Source organism: Saccopteryx leptura, chromosome 5 (genome assembly GCF_036850995.1).
Source record: "Saccopteryx leptura isolate mSacLep1 chromosome 5, mSacLep1_pri_phased_curated, whole genome shotgun sequence".
NCBI classification, from domain to species: Eukaryota; Metazoa; Chordata; class Mammalia; order Chiroptera; family Emballonuridae; genus Saccopteryx; species Saccopteryx leptura.
The window spans coordinates 128,216,029-128,236,282 of record NC_089507.1 but is presented as its reverse complement, the minus strand read 5'-3'; the positions used below and the strand labels follow the sequence as shown (position 1 = coordinate 128,236,282).

Here is a 20,254-nt window from a genome sequence, read left to right as displayed (position 1 = left end):
GGGCCTTGAATTTCAAAATGGGTCCCTTTCCTTTTACAGCCATGCCTAGTAACTTCTTTGAAAGCTCATCTCACTCAACCGGAAGCACTATTCGCTTTGCTGTCTGAGCTTGAAGTCTCCGGCTGCAGTTGTGTGTGTGCACTGCTAACTGAGGGTGCCCTGCAGGTTTGTTTATGGATATTCTAGCTAATTATCTTGCCACAGACTATTGAGACAGATCTGGATGACTGTGCAATTAATAGCACTGAAGGAGTAATGAGGGAGATACCTAATTGCACAGCCCACCCCAGTGCCAACATACCAGTGTGAACATTGACTTCTGAGTGTGATTAATCACATAAAAAATTCTACATGAAACTGGAGATTGCCAATGCACTATATGCACCAATGTTTTAAGGTATTGCTTCCTGAACCTCTGCAATGAATTACACTACATTCTGCTTTAAATTTTCAACATCAGCATACATCCTGCTCTGTTAGCAAGTGATCCTGTGTCCCCCATCAGATTCTGCAGTAATTGGAATTAGCTGTCTAGAAAGGAACAGATTAGAACAAGTCTAAGCCTTAAGAAAGACACATGAATGCAGGGCTATAACCACAGCACTGTGGCAGAGCCAGGTACTGGGCTTCTAGACCCCTTTGTCCACTGGATAGGGGCCTCATATTATAGCAGCAGCATTAAAGACTTTCCTATGAGAACCAAATATTCAGTCATTCCCTCACAGGCATAGGACTTCCCCCATTATTTTCATTTATAAGGAAACCTTTGAATAACTGAAGATTGACATAAAAGGCAATTTCATCTAGGACTAATTTATATAGATTTCCCTGAAATTTAAAAATCCTGAAAGTTCATGGAGAGAGGCAGGAGGGACAATGATCAAAAGAACCAACATCAACATGCAAAGGAATTTTTAAATCTTTTTTTTCCCACACACAAGTCAGTTATCTTAGGCCAGCGAGTATAAGGAACCAATGAGTTTAGCAGACGACAAAGGCCCAGGGAAAGCAGATGATTTAAGATCGTATCATTGATTTGTGTGATATGTGAAAGTATTCTAGGAAAAAGCAGAATTTTGGTAAAGCTGTTACTCTTTCTTTGGTATCGTTAGGGCTAAGATGAAGATATCAATGAAATGTAAAATAACATCAAATTTTTAAAATCCCGGTTGTGGCCTACTTGTTAGTATTCATTATGAATTTTAAGATATTATTGGAAAAGGACTTTTCTTTGAATGTAGGCAAGGAGAACAGGAGTGAGTACAAATTTTTCACTTTTGCACAAATAAAATAGTAACCTTGAATAATTTTGTAGCTGAATTATACTGGTATGGTTCTATTTTTTTTAACTTTAGAATGTTCATTTGAAACCTTTATCAGATCTTCCTCCTAATATTTTCCTCACCTTTCCAACTGACACTGAAAATCCCTTTCCCCTGAAATTGTTTTTATCTCCCATGTGAGCCAGAAACTGCCCTGTACCTCTTTGGTCACATGCCATCCACACAGTGAGTGCCATCCTAGACATTGCAGATGTTTTGTAAATAGCTTGTGCATCTTCTTTGACCCAATAATTTCACTTCCGAACTGCAAAGGTATTCATTGAAATATTATTTATATTTTCAGAAATTTTTGAAAACTACCTCAGATATGAAGTGGATGATAAAAATGATGACTTAGTTATAAATTATATACTCTACAGATATTTAAAATAATTTTGTAGAAGGAAAATTTATGAATCTTTTTTTCAGTGTTTACTTAAGTGGGGAAAAAAAAGCTCTTAAAACAGTATGTGCAATGATTTAATGCTCCTAGAAATGCATGTAGTGTTGCACACTGATTGTTGAACTTAATTATGTGTAAGTTATGGGATCTCTAGTGATTTTAAATGTTGTTGGGGTACTTCTGTGTTTTTTCTATGATTAGTAAAAAAATCAAGAGAAATTTTTAAAGCTGTGTCATTAATTCAGAAAGTAAAAGTTAGTATTATGTTAACAGAGGAAGCTTCACTCTCCAAAATATTTGTACTTTGAGAACCTCTGTGATGAGCTCACAAAGGACATAATAAGCATTATCATTAATCCTGCAATTTTTTCACCTAAGACAGAATGATTAATTTAGTATCTCTGACTTATTAACAGAATACTAAAGTTGTTGATAATGTTATATTTTTAAGACTAAAATAAAAATAGAACCATGTTCATAAATTTTGGATGAATTATACACAAACCACTAAATTTTAAGAACTAATTTCTATAGTGGGGAGCTATAACTTTGGAAGTCGATTGATCTCATTTTAAGTCTTGGCTTTGCTAGTTGCTAACTTTACAGGTATGAACAAAATGTAAATGATTGTACATTCAAATGAGATGGTTTGTATAAGTCACTTAGTACAAAGCAGGAAATACTGTTAGAAGCTTAACAAAATATAACTTTCACAAGCATCATCAACAAATTCTCATCATCTGTGCTCCTTTGTAATGAAAAGTCTCCTAGCCTAGAGCACACTGTCCTTATGTGTTGGGTTGTACACTAGGGCTCGTTCGTTAATGGGGCTCTACTTACCAGCCGGACCAACAGGCCAGGTGGACCTTGGAAAGTTGGGGATTCGGAGCAAAGACTTAGTTGCACTGCTTGACTCAGAGGACGAGGGCAGTTCTGGCCTCAGAGCCCAGTGTGGAGTCACTGAAACCAAAGTGTGGATTATAAATAATGAGTACAGTGGCCTACTGGCGTTTTCCCACAAACAGGAGTGACCTTGAGTTATAGGTCTATCTGCATATAGATGCTTTGTATATTTCCATTTATAATGATTTTTAGTTCCTACAAAGACACACTATTTTGCTACCTAGCTTTCTTTTAGTTTTAACTTGTTCTTTCAGAAAGTAAGGAAAATTCAGTTCCACTTACCTCATGGGATTTAATCAGCTAATACATTTAAAACTTTCTGACCACACCATGCTACATCAACAGCACACACTATTATCAGAAGACAGAATATAATCACCTTGATTGGTATTTTTCCAGAAACTTCAGCTAATGCTTATTTCTACCTGCTGTGAAAAATCTTTTACCACCATTAAATCATTGACATTGGGATGCAATTGGCAAATCTGGGAAGCTGCCAAATGTCAGGATATCTTCACTCATATTTCATATTTTTCACATTAAAATTCTTTGGACAGAAATAAACTTCCTTTACTATTTATTATCTTATTTACTCCAAAATTGCAGTCACTCATAAATGGAGTGATCGTTTCTAGAGTCACTGTGACCATGAAATGCGTTTTAGTGTTTCTGGTGCTATAACTTAATTCATTTCTATTTGTAAATCACTGGAGGTTTGTTTGGTGGATGGAGAGTTGGGGAGAAATGCATTCCTTTGTCCATACAAATATGTTCAATCATTTAGTTCATAGGCTCAAGATAGTTCGTGCCTTCTGATGTTCAGTTTGTCTGACATGACATCTGCTAATTTTCAAGCACAAAACATCATATATGTGAAGTCTCAGCTTAATAAATAATTTATTAAGATATTAGGTGGGTTTTCTTTTAATGTATTTGATGGAAAATCTAACACCTAATTTTCAGTACATGTCTACATATCTTGCAGAATTTTATGGCCTTATGTTTTGAAGTGAATGAATAAATAAAATGAAGTGATGTCATTATTAACCTTTAGAGAAGAGAAAGTGTCAGTGGCTACACATTAAGAAAACTTGTTTTTTATTACAGTTCATTTTTGCCTCATTATATTTGGGTGTTCAGAGACTCTTTTAGACATAAATATACATAAGGCATAAAGCTTGCCTTTGAGAAGCTGTCTGTCCTATGGGGGTGGTAATGGAAAATGGACTGTCACCTAAGAGATGCTGAGAGCGTATCATGGCAATTAAGATGGAGGCTTTGTGGGTGTGTAATCCTGACTATAGTGGTAATGAGTGATAATTTCACATGTTACTAAATTAAATTCAGAAGTTAATCTAAAATAATTGACAAATATATTTTTCTTCTGATGCAATAATCACCCTGGTGTTTATTATTCTTTTTTTTTTTTTCTTTTCTCTTTTAGAGACGCCCAAGCAGATGGCCTGCGATGAAGTTTCGAAGAGGCTCTGGCCATCCTGCCTATGCTGAAGTTGAACCAGTGGGAGAGAAGGAAGGTTTTATTGTGTCGGAGCAGTGCTAAGATTTCTGAAACAGAGCAGCACCAGTGCTGGTTTACAGGTGTTAAGACTAAAATTTTGCCTATACCGCTATGACAAACAAACACACACACACCAAGGAGCCCTGAGCTGCTGTAGCCTGAAGGAAACAGGAGTTGCGGACAAGCCCAGCCCAGAAAAGGTTAAAGAAAAACTAAGAATTATACAAGATGCCATTTACCATTGAACATAGAATTCCCTAGCGGGATGGCATCTAGAGTTCACTCAGAACATCTCCCGTGGACTTACCAGAATTATGACAAGATTACAGTGCTGTTGGCTTAGATGCAGGGTTGCAAAGGGATCAAGAACAAAACTACTAATAGCAAAACTTTAGTTCACAAGGGATCTACACCTTTGGTTCAAATATTCTTCTCTGATGTCTCAAAGATAACTGTGTTCCAAAGCCTGAACCCTTTCACTCAAAAAAACAATGCTGATTGTTTCAAGATTGCTGAGAAAAATAACTTGTGCAGGAGCAAGAACAAATGCAAAGGAAAAGACTGTGATCCTTTTCATCAGATGTATGGCCAAAGGATTGCATTTCTCTGGTCTAGATTCACCTGTTCCAACAAGTTCATTACTCTGTAGGATGAATCTTTTATCTGCACAGGAGGTTTAAACTATGCTTTCCCCTTCCTTGTTAATGAACGCCCTTTCTGTGAGCTGTGACAGAATTTCCAAACTTTTAGCTAAGGATTAGGAAAGATGGAGTGGCACATGAGGATGTCCGCTCTCCCTCAGAATAAAACTTCCAATGTGTTCTACAGAGTGCTGCCTCCACTTCCCAACTGTGAAGTCCTGTGAAGCCGCAGTTGCTCTTGGCTGAAGGAAGCAAAAGGATGAATAGTTTCTTAACCATTTTTGAAATAAATATGTTAAGGAACTCTAAGTAGATGGGTATTTTTTTACTTTTTTGTCATTTTAGTACTAAAGGCCCATTTCATTATCAGTTCCTTTCTAAGAAGTTATTCAAGTCAGCATATCCCCGGCAATAAAAGAAAGGAAAGAACCCTGCTGAATCATATAGTAATTTTCTTTAAAGCACATAGTAGTTACATAAATATATATATATATAAATATATTTTTGTTTATAACTAACACAAGGCAGGCTCTTGTGACTCTAAGAGTGCATTTTGTCACCAAGACAGAACAAATGCAAGGTGTGTTACTGCATATTTCCAGAGTTGTAAAATAATCCTTAATATTAGAATATTTTTATGTCACTTAGCAAAAGTGGTTCAGTTGGTTGAGGGGCCAATCATTTTCCTGCCTATTTGAGCCACCCTTTCATTCCTAGCGACCCCTTCCGCTCCCTTCCAGGCTAAATAAAGCAGATTCCAAAAGCTCCTTAAATGGAGCTGTCATTTGCCCTGAATGAAAATCCAGATTTTGAAATTTCCCCCTGAACGAAGATAGAATAGGCATCCCTTCAAGGAGGAAAGTGGTTAATATATATACTGAGCTCCTAAAATTAAAATTCAGGTACTGTATGTACAATTGCACCACCATCTTGACCCATGAAACTTACGTCCTGTGCCAAGAAGCTGTTGGTTTTTTTAGGGTATAGTGTCTACCATTTGCAGATTCGGGTATCAAAAAGCAGAGAGCTCTTAAACAGCACTTTACTAACAGCTTAGCATCTATACATAGTATCTACATTTAATAGCATCAGTTCATTAACCATATCATACTTATCTTCACAATTGTCTGATATAAACTAGTGCCATTTTCCATCACATATGTTTTGTTAAGTACCTGATGAGGGTGGTAATTTTTTCTAACCTACTTAGTTAATAATTGCAAAACATATTGAAAAACATAGTAATTGAAGGATGTGATGACAATCTCTCTGCTGTAGCTTCGTTCAGTTTATATGAAATATCCCAACTTGTTTTTTCTGGAGTAGATCAGATAGCGATAACCAAATGACTTGCCAGTGTAGCTGGTGCAACTGGTATTCTACAAAGACATAAGGAACACGTAGACGATTCCTTTCAGGATAAGATGACACTTCTTTTACTAGCTTTTGTGGTAGGTGTGGCTTCTAATAGCAGTTGATTGACAGTTATATAAATCCTGCCTGTATACTTAACTTGTCACACAATTCTTTGAAGTCATAGTATTATCTTTATAACCTCTCATCTTGCATTTTTTATTTAAAAGAATTGGTAATTTTGTAGCATAAAACCCTCTGAGTTTTTTAGTGAACTAAAGCAGTAAGTAATAGGGACAAATTTTTGGAAGGAAAGAGGCTACTGAAGTGTGGGAAAGCTTTCATTGCATATGAATCTTTTAGTTGTAAGGGGAGAGGCTGGCTGAATCTTTTCTTTCATGAAATTTTCATTCCATTTATACGTCTCTGTTTTGTTCTTGGTGCCCATTTATTGGAAAAGGAGACCAAACTTACACAAAGTCTGGAAATTCAGAGTAGGAGCTGATGCTTTGAACTTTACATATATTATGTATCAGAAAGGACACATCTGTACATTGCTTGATAAACTATGAATGTAGAGAGAGGATAAAAATTGTAAAAATTAAGACTAGCAAAGGAGCACATAAAAACTTATGGATAAATCAGGTAAATGGTTTATACAAGAAGTTAGTTATTTCATCTTAATTATTTGTAAAATAATAAGCAATGATTAGATAAAAGGATTAATAGTCAAGAAAAAGATCTTAGCCAACCAGATAGCAGTAACCACAATGTTGGTTTGTTTATGAAGCATATGAACTTCAAGGTATACTAACAAATTGAAAACTCAAGATAAATGTTAATGTACAATTTACCCTCAATTATTATTTTAGTTTGAAATACTTAGGGCATTTGCTAATCTATCACATGTAAGCTTAAGAAGCTAGGCTGTCCAATATTATATCTGCTGCCTAAGTGCAGTTATTTAAATTTAAATTAGTTAATAGTAAATAAAAATTCAGTTCTCAGTCACTCTAGCCATTCAAGCACTCAATAGCTAGACATGGCTTGTCGCTACCATATTGGAAAACACAGAACATTTCCATCATCATAGAACATTTTATTACGTGATACTATAGAGGGCTTTCCCTCAATTCCCTCCCCTGGAAGAATGAGGAGGGGGGGAAAAGGAATAGGGTAGTTCTTGGCTATATCTAAGCACTTTGATCTCAGAGAGGAATGATGAAGTAATGGGAAAAAAAAACAAACAAAAAAAAAACAGCTGACACAGCCTTGAGTGCCCGCTATGTTATTTTGGCAAAATCACTTTAATCTCCATGAATCCTAGTTCGTAATTTGGGAAAATAAAAACATTTTTACCCTGTCTTCCTTGCAAGATGATTATTGTGCAGATTGACTAAATGGACAGATACTCAGACTATGAAACACAAACGCAGCACAGCTGTTGTCCAGGGCCACACACACTTGTATTTGGAGGAAGGGAAAGCCCATCCAAGAAAATTAGATCAATACATTTCTTGAGAAAATATCAAAGGAGAATTCATTGAAACTACGCAGCAAAATTGCTTAAATTTCTTTTTCTCCATCTCAGTGTTCCTCTTATCTCCTCTGCATGGCATCTCTCCCAACCAGCCAGCCAGCCTCTTCCACACCCAAGTCCCCCTAAGTTCATCCTCTGGCTCGCTCAGTTCTTCATTATGTAGAGTCACTTGACCTGTCTAGTTCCTTCTGACTTCCTGGTTTATTCCTCACAGCAAAGGGAGACCCAGGAGCTGACCAGCAGGCTTCTCTTTAGAAGCAAGTGCCACGAACACAAATAACTTTAAATATTTATTTTATCCCGATAACACAAATGAAAGGAGCTGTTACATTAAAATATAAATACATGGAACTTAATATTAATTGTAAACACTTGCAAATGAAGACTATAAAGGGAATAAAATTAATTTAAATTCTGCTGATATGCAGATAATATATATTCTCAGATTAGTATAATTTATTAAGTTTATGGCAAAAATATGTTATTTACTCATTCTGAAGAAGTATAAATTTGGTGATTCCCCTAGGGTCTATTGTACAATTGAGAAAAAAATTTTGCTAGAAGCTGTGTTGTGGTTCAAGACAATTCTATTCCATTATAAGAAATGAATATTTAAAAGATTAACTGAACAATAGATCCTGTGTTCGTGTTTTCTTCCTCTTCTGAGATGTTATTTTGCTTTGTCTTTCTTTAGAAATTTTTTTAGATATTTTATTACAACATGCTTTACTAATTCCAGAAGATTGCTTTTTCTTTTTCTTTCTCATCCCTGACCCCACCTCTTGCCATCAGCATCTACACCCCAGAAACATGAGAGGTCATCTGATTCAACTTCATTTCATAGAACGAAAAGTAATTTTCCAATTGTCAGAACGAGGTCTTGAACTTGAAACTACTGTTAGGTTGTTCTTGTTCCAATTCTCCGTGCCTGCACCCCTTTGTCAGCATGTGAGGCTGACGCAGCAGCTAGAAGGCACAGTCCATGTGAAAGCTAGTTTTACGTGCTGTACGGATATCTAGTCTGTTCTACAGAACAGTGGACCAGTCTTCCTCTGCCATGATGTTGTCTTAAGAATGGTGCCATTTTTATGACAACCAGTGATTCCAAGCTCTATCTGTTATATGATCTTTATTTGGTTTTTCAGGTTGCTCCCTCCACCACCACCATACACACTCCTAACTTGACTATTTAAGGTAACAATACTATTTCTCTTTTGCCATTTAAAATTTTCTGTCTTTGTTTCATTTCTACCCTAATATACCACATTTCCTTACCATTTATATAATCATACTTTTCATTTGCTTTTTAAGCTGTCTGAACTTTTTTGCCCTGAGGTTTTTGTGAGCAAATATTATGAATTCTGTGGCAATGTCTATTACTTATATACTTGTATTACATTGTAATTGCAAAGCACTTTACATTTCACAGAGCACTTTGATTTATTCTTTTATTTGTTTATTCATTCAACTATTCAATCAACTTAAACACTTACTGAGCATTTTGTGGTATAGTACAAATACAAATAGAGAGCAGGCATGTCCACTGATAATTGTAGTGTGGTGAGATCCTCAAACACAATTTGGTATGTAGATGTGATCAATAATATTACTCTACCCAATTTCCAATTCCGATTTTCTATCAAGTATTTGCCTGAAGAATGTTTTGAAATATGGTACATCATTGCACACACATCTGTGCTGTTTGCTCTATTTCAAATGATCTGTTAATTTCATTGGAGAGAAGAAAAGTTAGTCATCCAAAGTCATCCCAGACCCAAGATGATTTTACAGGCCACTTGAATTTTTTCTGACTAAATATAATAGTTCACTTTCTCACACCAATATTTCTGTTGCGCCTTTTTGAATTATCAACATCATATTTTTAAGAAATTCTAGATGCACCAATGTACAAAGAAGCATTTGCACTTTAGGTGTGTGAGGCTGTTTGTTGTTTATTAGATTGTCTCAGGTGTTCTTAGCCTCAGCACTATTGATGTTTTGAGGCCCATTATTTTTTAGGGAGTTGGGGCAAAAGTTGTCCATGCATTGTAGGGCTTTTGGCAGTTTCCAAGGTTTCTGTTGACTTTATGCCTGGAGTCTTCTCTCTCTTTCTCTCTCTCTCTCTCTCTCTCTCTCTCTCTCCCTCTCTCTCTCCCTCTCTCTCTCTCTCTCCTTCTCTCTCTCTCTCTCTCTCACACACACACACACACATACACACACACACAAACACACAAAATCCAGTTGTGATGACTGTTGTCCCCTGGGATGAGATTGGGAAATCTACTGGATTAGCTACTGAGCAATATATATCAAGAGAAAAAAAGAAATTTTTTCTTTGTCACTTAATTTTTATCATAGATTTTTATTTACAGTAAGACTTGGAATCATAAACTCCTTGAATTAGAAGAGACTGTGAAGTCCCTAATCAGTCAATTATCTATTTCTCCATCTCAATTTTACACATTTATTGGGAGAAGATGGGAGGATTGGTTATCTCTGGAAACTTGGGAACTGACTTTTTGGGAGCTAAAAGTAAGGCTGTTTAGAGGTTAGATCTGCTGCTGTAACAGCTGCTATGGTGAGTTTTGTTTCAGTTTGTGGACTTGGTGTCACAAAAGAGACTGATATCTCAGAAACTTTGCTTTTGGTCACTTTATACATCTCCAACTCTTGTTCCTTCATCTTTGCCTTCAAAATATGCAGAGGAGTTGGAGTTTGGTGCTTCTAATTTTAAGTATATCTGGATGAGCTTTCTATTTCTGATACTGATTTTACTGTCCCTCTGTGGGACAGTAAAAAAAAATGAAAAAGCATTTGACTGTCCCAAGTCACTGAAAATTGGAAGTTTCAGATCAAGCCAAAGTTCCCACTTATTTGATGTGCCTTATGTCAATTTTCCTGTAGGGTCAGTGATTTTCTATGTATAAGTGTTTGTACATAAGTCAATTCTGCTCCAATTAAAATTCTTGGTGAAATTATACAAAGACAGCCTCTTAAACTACTCCCACAAATGACAACACACCCCCAACTGAAATAGCAGGTCTCCCTTTATTCCTTAACTAAAAGAGCAGCCCATACATTGAAAGCACTCATAATTATTGACTACAAGTTCCTAGTAGGGATACACAATTGAAAGCCTTGATTACAAAGTCTGAAGATGTAGAATATTGACAAGCACACCCAGAGTGAGCTCTCATAAGACAATAATGGAAGTCATAGATATTTTCTACTCTACTATTGTCATAGAAAATATGGTGTTACTTAATGTTTTGATTAACTGGATCTTCAATTTCAACTTAAATTGTCATATTCTTGGCTAATTATCGTTTCATAACTTTTAAACCATTTAGCACCCACATACTAAATCTAGTTCTCACTATGATTATTACAAAGAAAAAAGATTATGATTATGAGAATAAAGTTACATAGTTTCTTGATTCAGTTATCCATGGAAGTTTATGGAATACATCATCACTGGCTTCTCAATATTAATTCTTGTTAACGCCTAGATCAATGTTCACACTGAAAGATTGTATGGTATTTTAAATCCAGAATAAAAGGCTGGAAAAAATAATGCAAATCATATGCTAGTATTCATCTTCTTTTTTTATTTTTAAGATTTATTAACATCTGAGAATTACTAAAAATGAATTGTTTCCTGATGAAATACAGAAAAATAATTTCTTTGACATGGCAAATAGTGATGGGTTGATTTTTAAACACAGTCTCTCTTTTCCCAAGCATTACTATATATACTTTACTCATCATGCAGCTATAAACCTTTTGTGCCTATGGAACAGATACATAGCATGAAACTAATTTTAGACATTTGCTCTGTGGGAACAGATCCTAGACATAAAGAGTGGGTGCATGGGGATGATTCGCAGAAAAAATAAAGATTAAAACGTGATATCAAGCATAGTTTTCAACTCTTTCAGAGCAATGTGCAAATAAATGTTCAATTAGGATCAGCTCAAATTTAGGCCCTCCAGATACTGGGGCACAAATCCTGCCAGTTCTGCTAGAAACGTGGCGTACAAGGTGAAAGATGCCCAGTTAGTCTACAGCTCAGGCCTCCTCCTGCTGTGCCTCTCCAATGGCACAATCCGGAATCACGGGGCCTCTGCTGCAGGGAATTGGGTTACCTAGGGTCAGGCAAAAGAGAATTTCCATATATCTTCCTGTGACTTACAAGGCATGTTCTTTGGTTCCCTTATGCCAGAGATTGTGAGGGAGCCAACCACACACAACCAATAAAACACAATAAAAACAGATGTAATTTTTCTGAGGAAAAGATAAGAGGGAATTTTCAACTATGGACCCATAGCTGGATCTCTGAATTTTGACCATCTCAGGACCCAGACTCAAGGACTGTATCTAGACATTGGAGTTGAGTCTAAGTGATTGTTTTAAAGGTGTTTGAATAAAAATGTACTCAGATTGTCATATTTATAGCAGGGTGATAAAATCTCAAAATCAGTGTCCTCTACCAGGCTACTCTGAAAATACCATTAAGTGAAATCAGAGCTTCCCTTGCTAAGAAATGTTAAAAGTATTTTAGGGAAATGAATTCAGTTTCTTGGGACACAAACATTTTTTATATATTATAACTAAATCTCGGGGCCTCAGAGGAGAGAAAAAATTTTTTTCATAAGTTGGTCAAAACAAATCTTTTATTTGCCTCATTTGAGGCATTTGGACAGTGCCTGGGAAGTACATTATTTTCAGGGGGAAAAAAGAAACAGCTTTTTCGCCTGCCAGCTGGGATCATGGGAACTCCTCATGCCAGGAATTTACTGTTTCTGGTAATTCTGCTTGTAGTAATTTGAAATGTTAAAGTGTGAAAGGAGAAGTTGGGCACCCAGGGGGCTGTCTGTGTTTTATGCCAGTTGCACCAGCACACAGAATATTTGTAAATGCATTTCAAAGTGGGTATAAGTGTACCCTTTGTCAGAATCACAAAGCCCTCTGTGGTGCGCCGTGGGGGGAATCTGACCTCTATACCCAGCCAGCCTCCAGCAGGGGGGCAGGGGGGGGGGGCACAGCGCATTGCAAGTGTCCTTCTTACTGTTTTCCAGAGCCCCTTCCTCAAATCAAGGACGTGGCTATCATGTGAAGGTGAATTTTGTGAGGTTTATCCAAAACTTAATTTAATACAGGGCTTGGAAAACTGAGCATTTTGAATTTACTCCAGTCCCCTGGGCATCACTTCTGTTTCCTTTGCCATGTTAATGAGACATTCTGAGGCTGCATTCTTTCATGAAAAAAATAATGTATGCATACTCCATGATGACCTCATGCTTGATGGACCTGAACCTGCAAATGTAAAAATGATTGGAGCTGAATTCGCACTAATGGTGTCTGAGAGCAGAACAGGTGTGATCTTCATTGAAGCACTCTGTTTAAATTCAGTAATTCAAAGGCTACATACTTCTGCAAGCTTCGTGATTATTTTCACTATAAGAATAATCATCTAAATTTGAGTGTATTTTCTTATAGTTCATTAATTTGCCATCTTCTCTCTTATACTTGGAGATTCTTATGATTGCAATAATTCATTGAAGTTTTCCTCACACAGCTTCTCAAACCAAGTTTTTCTGTAATTCTTCTGGTTCTGGTTACAGTACCTGTGAAGTCTTTTTCTTTTTCTTTTTCTAGTAATAATTTTGTAAGAAAGCCACTATCTATGGACTATCATGGAGACCTAATTCATCTTAAAGGTCTGGAAGTGGGTGGTGACCAAATGTGTTCTCTTTGAGGAATGCTATTTTTAGAATTAAATCATGTTTTTTCTTTTCACTTTCAGTTCAAGTCAACAAATTTGGGATTTAGGAGGGGGAGAAGGGAACAATTTGTGTAATATGGCTGTCATATTTAACGACATTAAAAACAATAAATGATCATTTTGTTTTAATTTCTTAAATATGTTTACTTTGTCTTTCAACATATTTTTGTTTCCTTTTCACCATTGGTTTTAGAAGCATTTCACTTACTGTAGAAAAAGTCAAGGACGTGTCCAGATCTATAGGCTAAAGACACAACTGAAAATCCTTTCTCCTAAACCGGCCTAGCGTAAGGACTGATACCAACTAGATGCAGTGGCGTGGACTTGGGCCCTGCCCACACCCACAGAGCTCAAATGGGAGTTCTTCTAGAGGAGAGGTGAGTTTGTTGCTGCCAATTTCAATTCCATTACTGAAGTAAGTCAGGGTATTTAGGTTCACTTCTTGCTTCTGTTGCTAGTCTTGGTTCATGAGCTCCAGTGACTTTTCAAATGAGTTCCTGAAGTTTCTCAACTATTCCTCCCTCTGTCCCAAACCAGATATGATTGTACCTATGTCTCTGGGGCTTCCAGGTATGTGCCTCAGCTAACTGATGGAGAATGTCTGAAGTGAGATGTTATGAATTCCAAATATCTTTCCCTGTTTCCTCATCCACCACTCTTGGACTAGCCTTTTAACAACAGCAAGTATGCACAGGCCTCAAACCACAGCCGGGAAGCAGGTCTGGAAGCCATTGGGAATTCCAGTCAAAGGAGGAGCAATGGCTTTGTGCAACTCAGTCCTGATTTTTAAAATCTTGCCTCTGTGTGGATCTTTTAGACGGTATTGATTATACTTTGACATCCTGGAGTAAATTCAGAACTGCATCTTTAAATGGTATGAATTGTCTTTATGAAGCCAAAAGGGAAAAATTACTGATGCAAGTTATACAACTTTCCCTAACAATAGAAAAACATTAAGGCCAATGCTTTTAAAAAACCATTAATGTATGCCATTTCTCTAAATAATACAGTGCAAATGTTAAAGAAAAAAATGCTAATGACACTATACAATTTTTCAATAAGATGTAAGTATGTCTCCCATGAATCTGGAGACTGCATCTTCTCCTCACAGTTTCCTGTTTTAGAATCAGGACGCCTGACATGCAGTTGGGAGTGTTATCCCCTCAGTTTACTGTAACTAACATTTATTAAAATTTTAACCTGTGTATGCAAGCTGTTTGACAAAAAAAAAAAAAAAAAAAAGACAAGACTTCTGATTTCAGTTAGCCTATAGTATAGTGGAGGACACTAACATTTAAATAAGTATGGCAAATAATGGATTATAGGTCTCAGGATAGAAATGCTTCCATGGTCCAGTGCAGTCACGAGGAGGGAAGAGTTCATCAGAGAGAAAGGGGCCAGGAGAGTTCTCACAGGGCAAATGGTATTTGAACTCGGTCTTGACAGGTGAGCAGAATTGCACCGGACACAGCAAAGACATAGTAGGACAGGGAAGCTAGAAGCACATGGCTGGCTCTAAAAGATGGAGCCAGGAGAGGATGGCTGGAGAGGAGGCAGAGGCCAGAAAGTTAAAATAGGACTTCGGGGCCTATCTTCAAAGTGGTAGATGGAACTGAAAGTTGCCAAGCAAAGGGGTCATGTCATCCAAACTAATTTAGGAAGATTACCCAGGAACATGAGATGAATGGCAGCATGAGAGATCCCCTTGGTGTCTCCCCTTGAAGCTTCAACAGTTTGAACAGCTATAACCCAGCAAAGAATTCACTGCCAACACACAGGGAGCCTGAGAAATGGACACATTGAAACATCTAAAGGTAGGCAAGGGGGAGTGAACGTGGGAAACAAGAAAGAAGAAGGGCTCAGACAAACCATGGATTGAGCCCTTCAGCTGAGAGCTCATGACAGGTCAGCACAGAAAGGGGAAGAATCCTTTTGTGGTTGGTGTTCCCTCCAGCTGAGAGGAGCAAGGAGATTCAGAGGGCATCCCTGTAGAAGCTAGTAGCAGGAGCTGCAGCTGTACCCCGAGACCTGGAAAGGGCACAGCATGGGGCAGGGCCACAGTAGTTGCACAGTTGGCATTCCAAGCAGAGAAACAAAGCCACAGAGCCCTGCCACCCTGTAGCCTCCCAGAGTTTTCCTCCTTTCACCCTTAGTGTTAGGTCATGGAGCATATTATCTGCAAACCCAAGACATAGTACTACAGATTTGCTTTCTTCCCTGAACAAAGGGTGCACTTTGTGACCAGCCCCAGGGTCAGGACATGGTGGGGACTCCACAGAGGTTCAAGGTCTCTGTTACCAGAGGGAAAAACAACAAAACAGAAGGCAGGTTCCCCCAGCCCACCCATCCCCATGCATCTGGTTGTCCAGGACAACACTGGGGTTTCACAGAACTAAAAAATTTTTGATTCAATGCCCCCTACTGGAAAATAAGAAAATGACCTCTTCATATTAATCTTGAGAAGTACCACTTGTATATAGATGCCACACAGAGAAGGAATCCATGAAATTTGAATCACTAAGGTAGCAAAGCAGCCCAGAAAGAAAATAAAAATTCTCCAAAAAAAGACTTAGAGACATGGAAATAGGTGATTTAAATGACAGAGAATTCAAGATTGCAGTTCTGGAAATATTCAACAAAATGCAAGAAAATACAGACAGGCAATTTAATGCTCTCAGAAAACAAATCAATAAACAAAATGAGTATTTTACCAAAGAGATTGAAATTTTAAAAAGAACTAAACAGAAATTCTGGAGATTAGGAACTCAGTAAAAAGATCAAGAATGAAGTAGCAAAACATAAGCAATAGAGCAAACTAATGGAAGAAATGCTTAAGGATATTGAAGATTAAAATCTAGAAATGACACAGAGGGAAGAAGAGACAGACTTGAGCATAAAAATAAATAAATAAACAAACAAACATCTTCTGCCATGTGAAAATACAGCAAGAAGATGATCATCTATGAACCAGAAAGCGGCCCGCACAAGACACTGAATCTGCTGACATCTTGATCTTGGACTTCCAGTTTCCAGAACAGGATTCCAAATAGCGATTGATTAGGTAGATGTCCCAACTGCCACCTCCCAGGACCAAATTGGAGAACAACTAAATTTAAGAACAGTCATCTTGAAAAACCAACTTCGGATGAAATGAAGACCAGACCATAACCAAGGAGTCACAGAAGCCATATTGAGACTGGTAGGAAGGGCAGAGACAAACAGAGCTGCCTGCTCCCAGGAGTGAGTGGTCCTGAGGGTCCAAAAGGACCCTCACTGAAGGAAGGTTCACCCTGAGAGATGTGGGTCCTTGGCCCCAGGCCAAGCACCCCAGCCTAGAGCCCTAGAGCCTAGAAAATATGCCAACACAGCTCTTGGTGGTGAAAAGAGTTAAGGTTTCTGTCTGTGAGAAAGAGACTGAGCTCTCAGAGTCAGGCTCCCTCTTAAAGAGCCAGCACATAAAATCTTGTTCACAGCCACTTACCTAAGGCTCCAGCAGGGGAAGTCTGAGAGGACTAGAGTTGCATGAGGAGAGTATGAAGTTGGAGGCCCAGGGAGAGACACAGTGGGGGACAGCCACCAGAACCCCTGTGCTGAGTCATGCTCCAATGTTGCAGTCACCATCTTTCTTGGGTGGTTCAATACCCTCCATGAAGTATCAGCCTGGGGGAAAGCAATGGCCCCACCCTTGGGACTCTCTCCCACCCTACCCTATAAAGACTGGGTTGTTCTGAGAAGTCAGTCAGGAAGCAGGGGGTGTGTCAGGGACTCAGTTTTCTGGTGCTGAGGTTACAGCTTTCCTCCACATTCTCCTGTGAGTATGACTGGTGCTTCTGCCTCATGGAAAACTCAGTATAAACTACCCGGACTGCGAGCAGACCACATCTCTGGGTCTCAGTGGCCATGCCCACCAGACTCCTAGTGGCCACTCCCTACTGAGGTCTGTGAAAAAAGTCAGGACAGACTGACACCTAGGGCCATAGGGTGGGAGCCACACCTACCACCTTCCCTAATTCTTGAAGTACCCCAGGGTCTAGACTCTACCAGAGGTTTTCTCAGTAGCTGAGCACAAGAAGCAGCCAGCAGACAGAGGCAGCAGGAAGTGGATCTCAGGAAACCTTGGGTCTTTTGCTTACTATCCCAGGCCCAGTGTGGGTAAAAGCCATCCCAGGTTTACAGCTTGGTATTTCTATGTGCACGTGGGCCCAGCAGAGGCGGCCACAGACTCTGGTTTGCTTGTAGCTCCAAGGAGGATGGGATTCATTCTGGGGTCTCAGGGATGTTTCAACAAATCAATCAAGGTAATATACCATATTAACAACTAAAAAGGATACTATCATTAATGCAGAAAAGCATTTGGTAGATACCACATCCATTTATGACTAAAACACTCCATAAAATGGGTATAGAAGGAAAGTACCTCAACATAGTAAAGACCATATATGGCAAACCTTCAACCAATATCATGCTCATTGGTATAAAACTGAAAGGTTTTCCTCTAAAATCAGAAACAAGACAAGGATGCCCATTCTCACCACTCTTATTCAACATAGTTCTGAAAGGCCTAGCCAGAGCAAGCAGACAAGAGAAAAAAAAATGCATCCAAATTGGAAAGAAAAAGTGTCACTTTTTGCAGATGATATGATTCTGTATTTAGAAAACTCTAAAAACTCTGTTTCTAAAATTAGAAACAATAAACAAATACAGTAAAGTTACAGGATATAATATCAGTGTATAAAAATCCTCTGCTTTCCTCTATACTAAAAATGAAACTTCAGAAATAGAAATAAAAAAGAAATTTATTTTGTAATTACAACCAAAAGAATAAAATACCTGAAAATAAACTTAACAAATGGTGTGAAAGACATGTATACTTAAAAACTACAAGGTATCATTTAAAAAGATTGAAAAAGACACAATAAAATAGTCCATGTTCATGGATTGGGAGAAACAACATAGTTAAAATGGCCATATTATCCAAAGCAATATACAGCTGTAATGCAATCACCATTAAAATGGGCAGAGGACCTGACCTCTCCCAAGAAGACATACAAACAGCCAACAGATACATGAAAAGGTGTTCAACTTCACTAGTTATTAGGAAAATACAAATCTAAACTACAATGAGATATCACTTCACACCTGTTAGATTAGCTATTATCAACAAGACAGGTAATAACAAGTGCTGGAGAGGCTGTGGAGAAAAAGGAACCCTCATTCCCTGCTGATGGGAATATAGACTGGTACAGACACTATAGAAAACAGTATAGAAGCTCCTGAAAAGAATTAAGACTAGATTTACCATATGACCCAGCAATCGCTCTTCTGGATATATACTCAAAAAATTTTAAAACATTTATTCACAAACATATATGCACCCCTATGTTCACTGAAGCATTATTCACTGTGGCCAAGACATGAAGACAACCAAAGTGTCCTTCAGTAGGGAATGGATAAAGAAGATGTGATACAGATGTACTATGTAATACTACTCAACCGTAAGAAAAGATAAAATACTACCATTTGTGACAACATGTATGGACCTAGAGAATATTATGCTAAGCGAAGTAAGTCAGTCAGAAAAAGCCAAGCACCATATGATTTCACTCATATTTGGGATATAAACCTGAAACTCATAAACACAGACAATAGTATGGTGGTTACCAGAGGAAAGGCAGTAGGGGCTAGTAAAAGGTAAAGAGGTTGATATATATGGTGACTGAAGGTAATTTAACTTTGGGTGGTGGGCATACAATGCAATATACAGATTTTGTATCACAGAAATGTACACTTGAAATCTATATGATCCTATTAACCAATGTCACCTGTAATGACAGTGGCCAAGACCAGGCAGGTTCACTTTGGATTTGGGCAGATGGTATAAAAATTGCAGAGCCAGAAAGCATTGGGCCATTCCCATTTAATAAATTCTTGCAATGGTGGATGAGCAAACAGGCAATGGAAAACCTCTTCTCATGGCAGCAGCGGAACGAACAGCAAAAAACAGACCCACACAGTGGCAGTCCGCCCTGAGGACAAGCACCCATAGCGTCACATAGACTATACACATGTGACACTGCCTCATGCTCACACTCCAATCAGGCAAAGCCTAACACAGCTGTTTTCTCAACATCACTCCAATAAATTTAATTTAAAAAAAAAAGAAAGATCACCTAGTAGGCAAAGTAATGGTGAATGGCAGGGGAAAAAGCTAGGAGATCATTCTCTAGACAACTGTTCAAGTCTAATTAAAGCTCTATAACTACTATTTTTTCATAGTTTTCAGATTTCACCTCCACATCTCCAGATCTCAGGCTTCTACTAATAAAACCCAAGCCCATCAGCATGTGTGAAATGTCCACTCCCTTTTAGAAAATTATATATTCATTTCCCCTCAAACAATATTTGACAGATTTCCATGTGAAATCAGCTAGACCTGCAGAGGTGTAGCCACCTGCACAATAAGAACTCTCTTCTACATCTTCTAAAAATCCCAGGACAACCCAGACAATCAAAGCTGCCTGCCATAGAGATGAACTTTTCTCCTCGATGAGAATAAAATTTGTTTCCTTCTGGTCAATATAAACTTATTAATTAAATCATTCAAGGTTTGAATTTAAGATGCTGCCCTTGAAATTGATTGTAATGCTAGTGGTTGAGCCCAGGCAGGTTTACATTGAATTCAGGCAGATGGTAGAGGAACTGCGGAGCTTAGAGGAACTGTGGAGCTGGAAAGCATTGGTCCATACCTGTTTATTGGAGGTTCACAGAGACAGAAGAGCAAATAAGCA

General features: G+C 38.0%; 1 protein-coding gene across 2 annotated transcripts in view; it reads left to right on the top strand.

The window, feature by feature from the left end:
• PLXDC2 (plexin domain containing 2) overlaps positions 1-11,942 on the top strand; it is a 527,178-nt gene extending 515,236 nt beyond the window's left edge. For both annotated transcript variants that reach the window (XM_066384654.1, XM_066384653.1), the window contains one exon: positions 4,073-11,942. In XM_066384654.1, coding sequence (XP_066240751.1) covers positions 4,073-4,189 — 117 coding nt within the window. In that variant the 3' untranslated portion in view covers positions 4,190-11,942. The remainder of the gene's footprint in view (positions 1-4,072) is intronic.
• Positions 11,943-20,254: the final 8,312 nt, after the last annotated feature.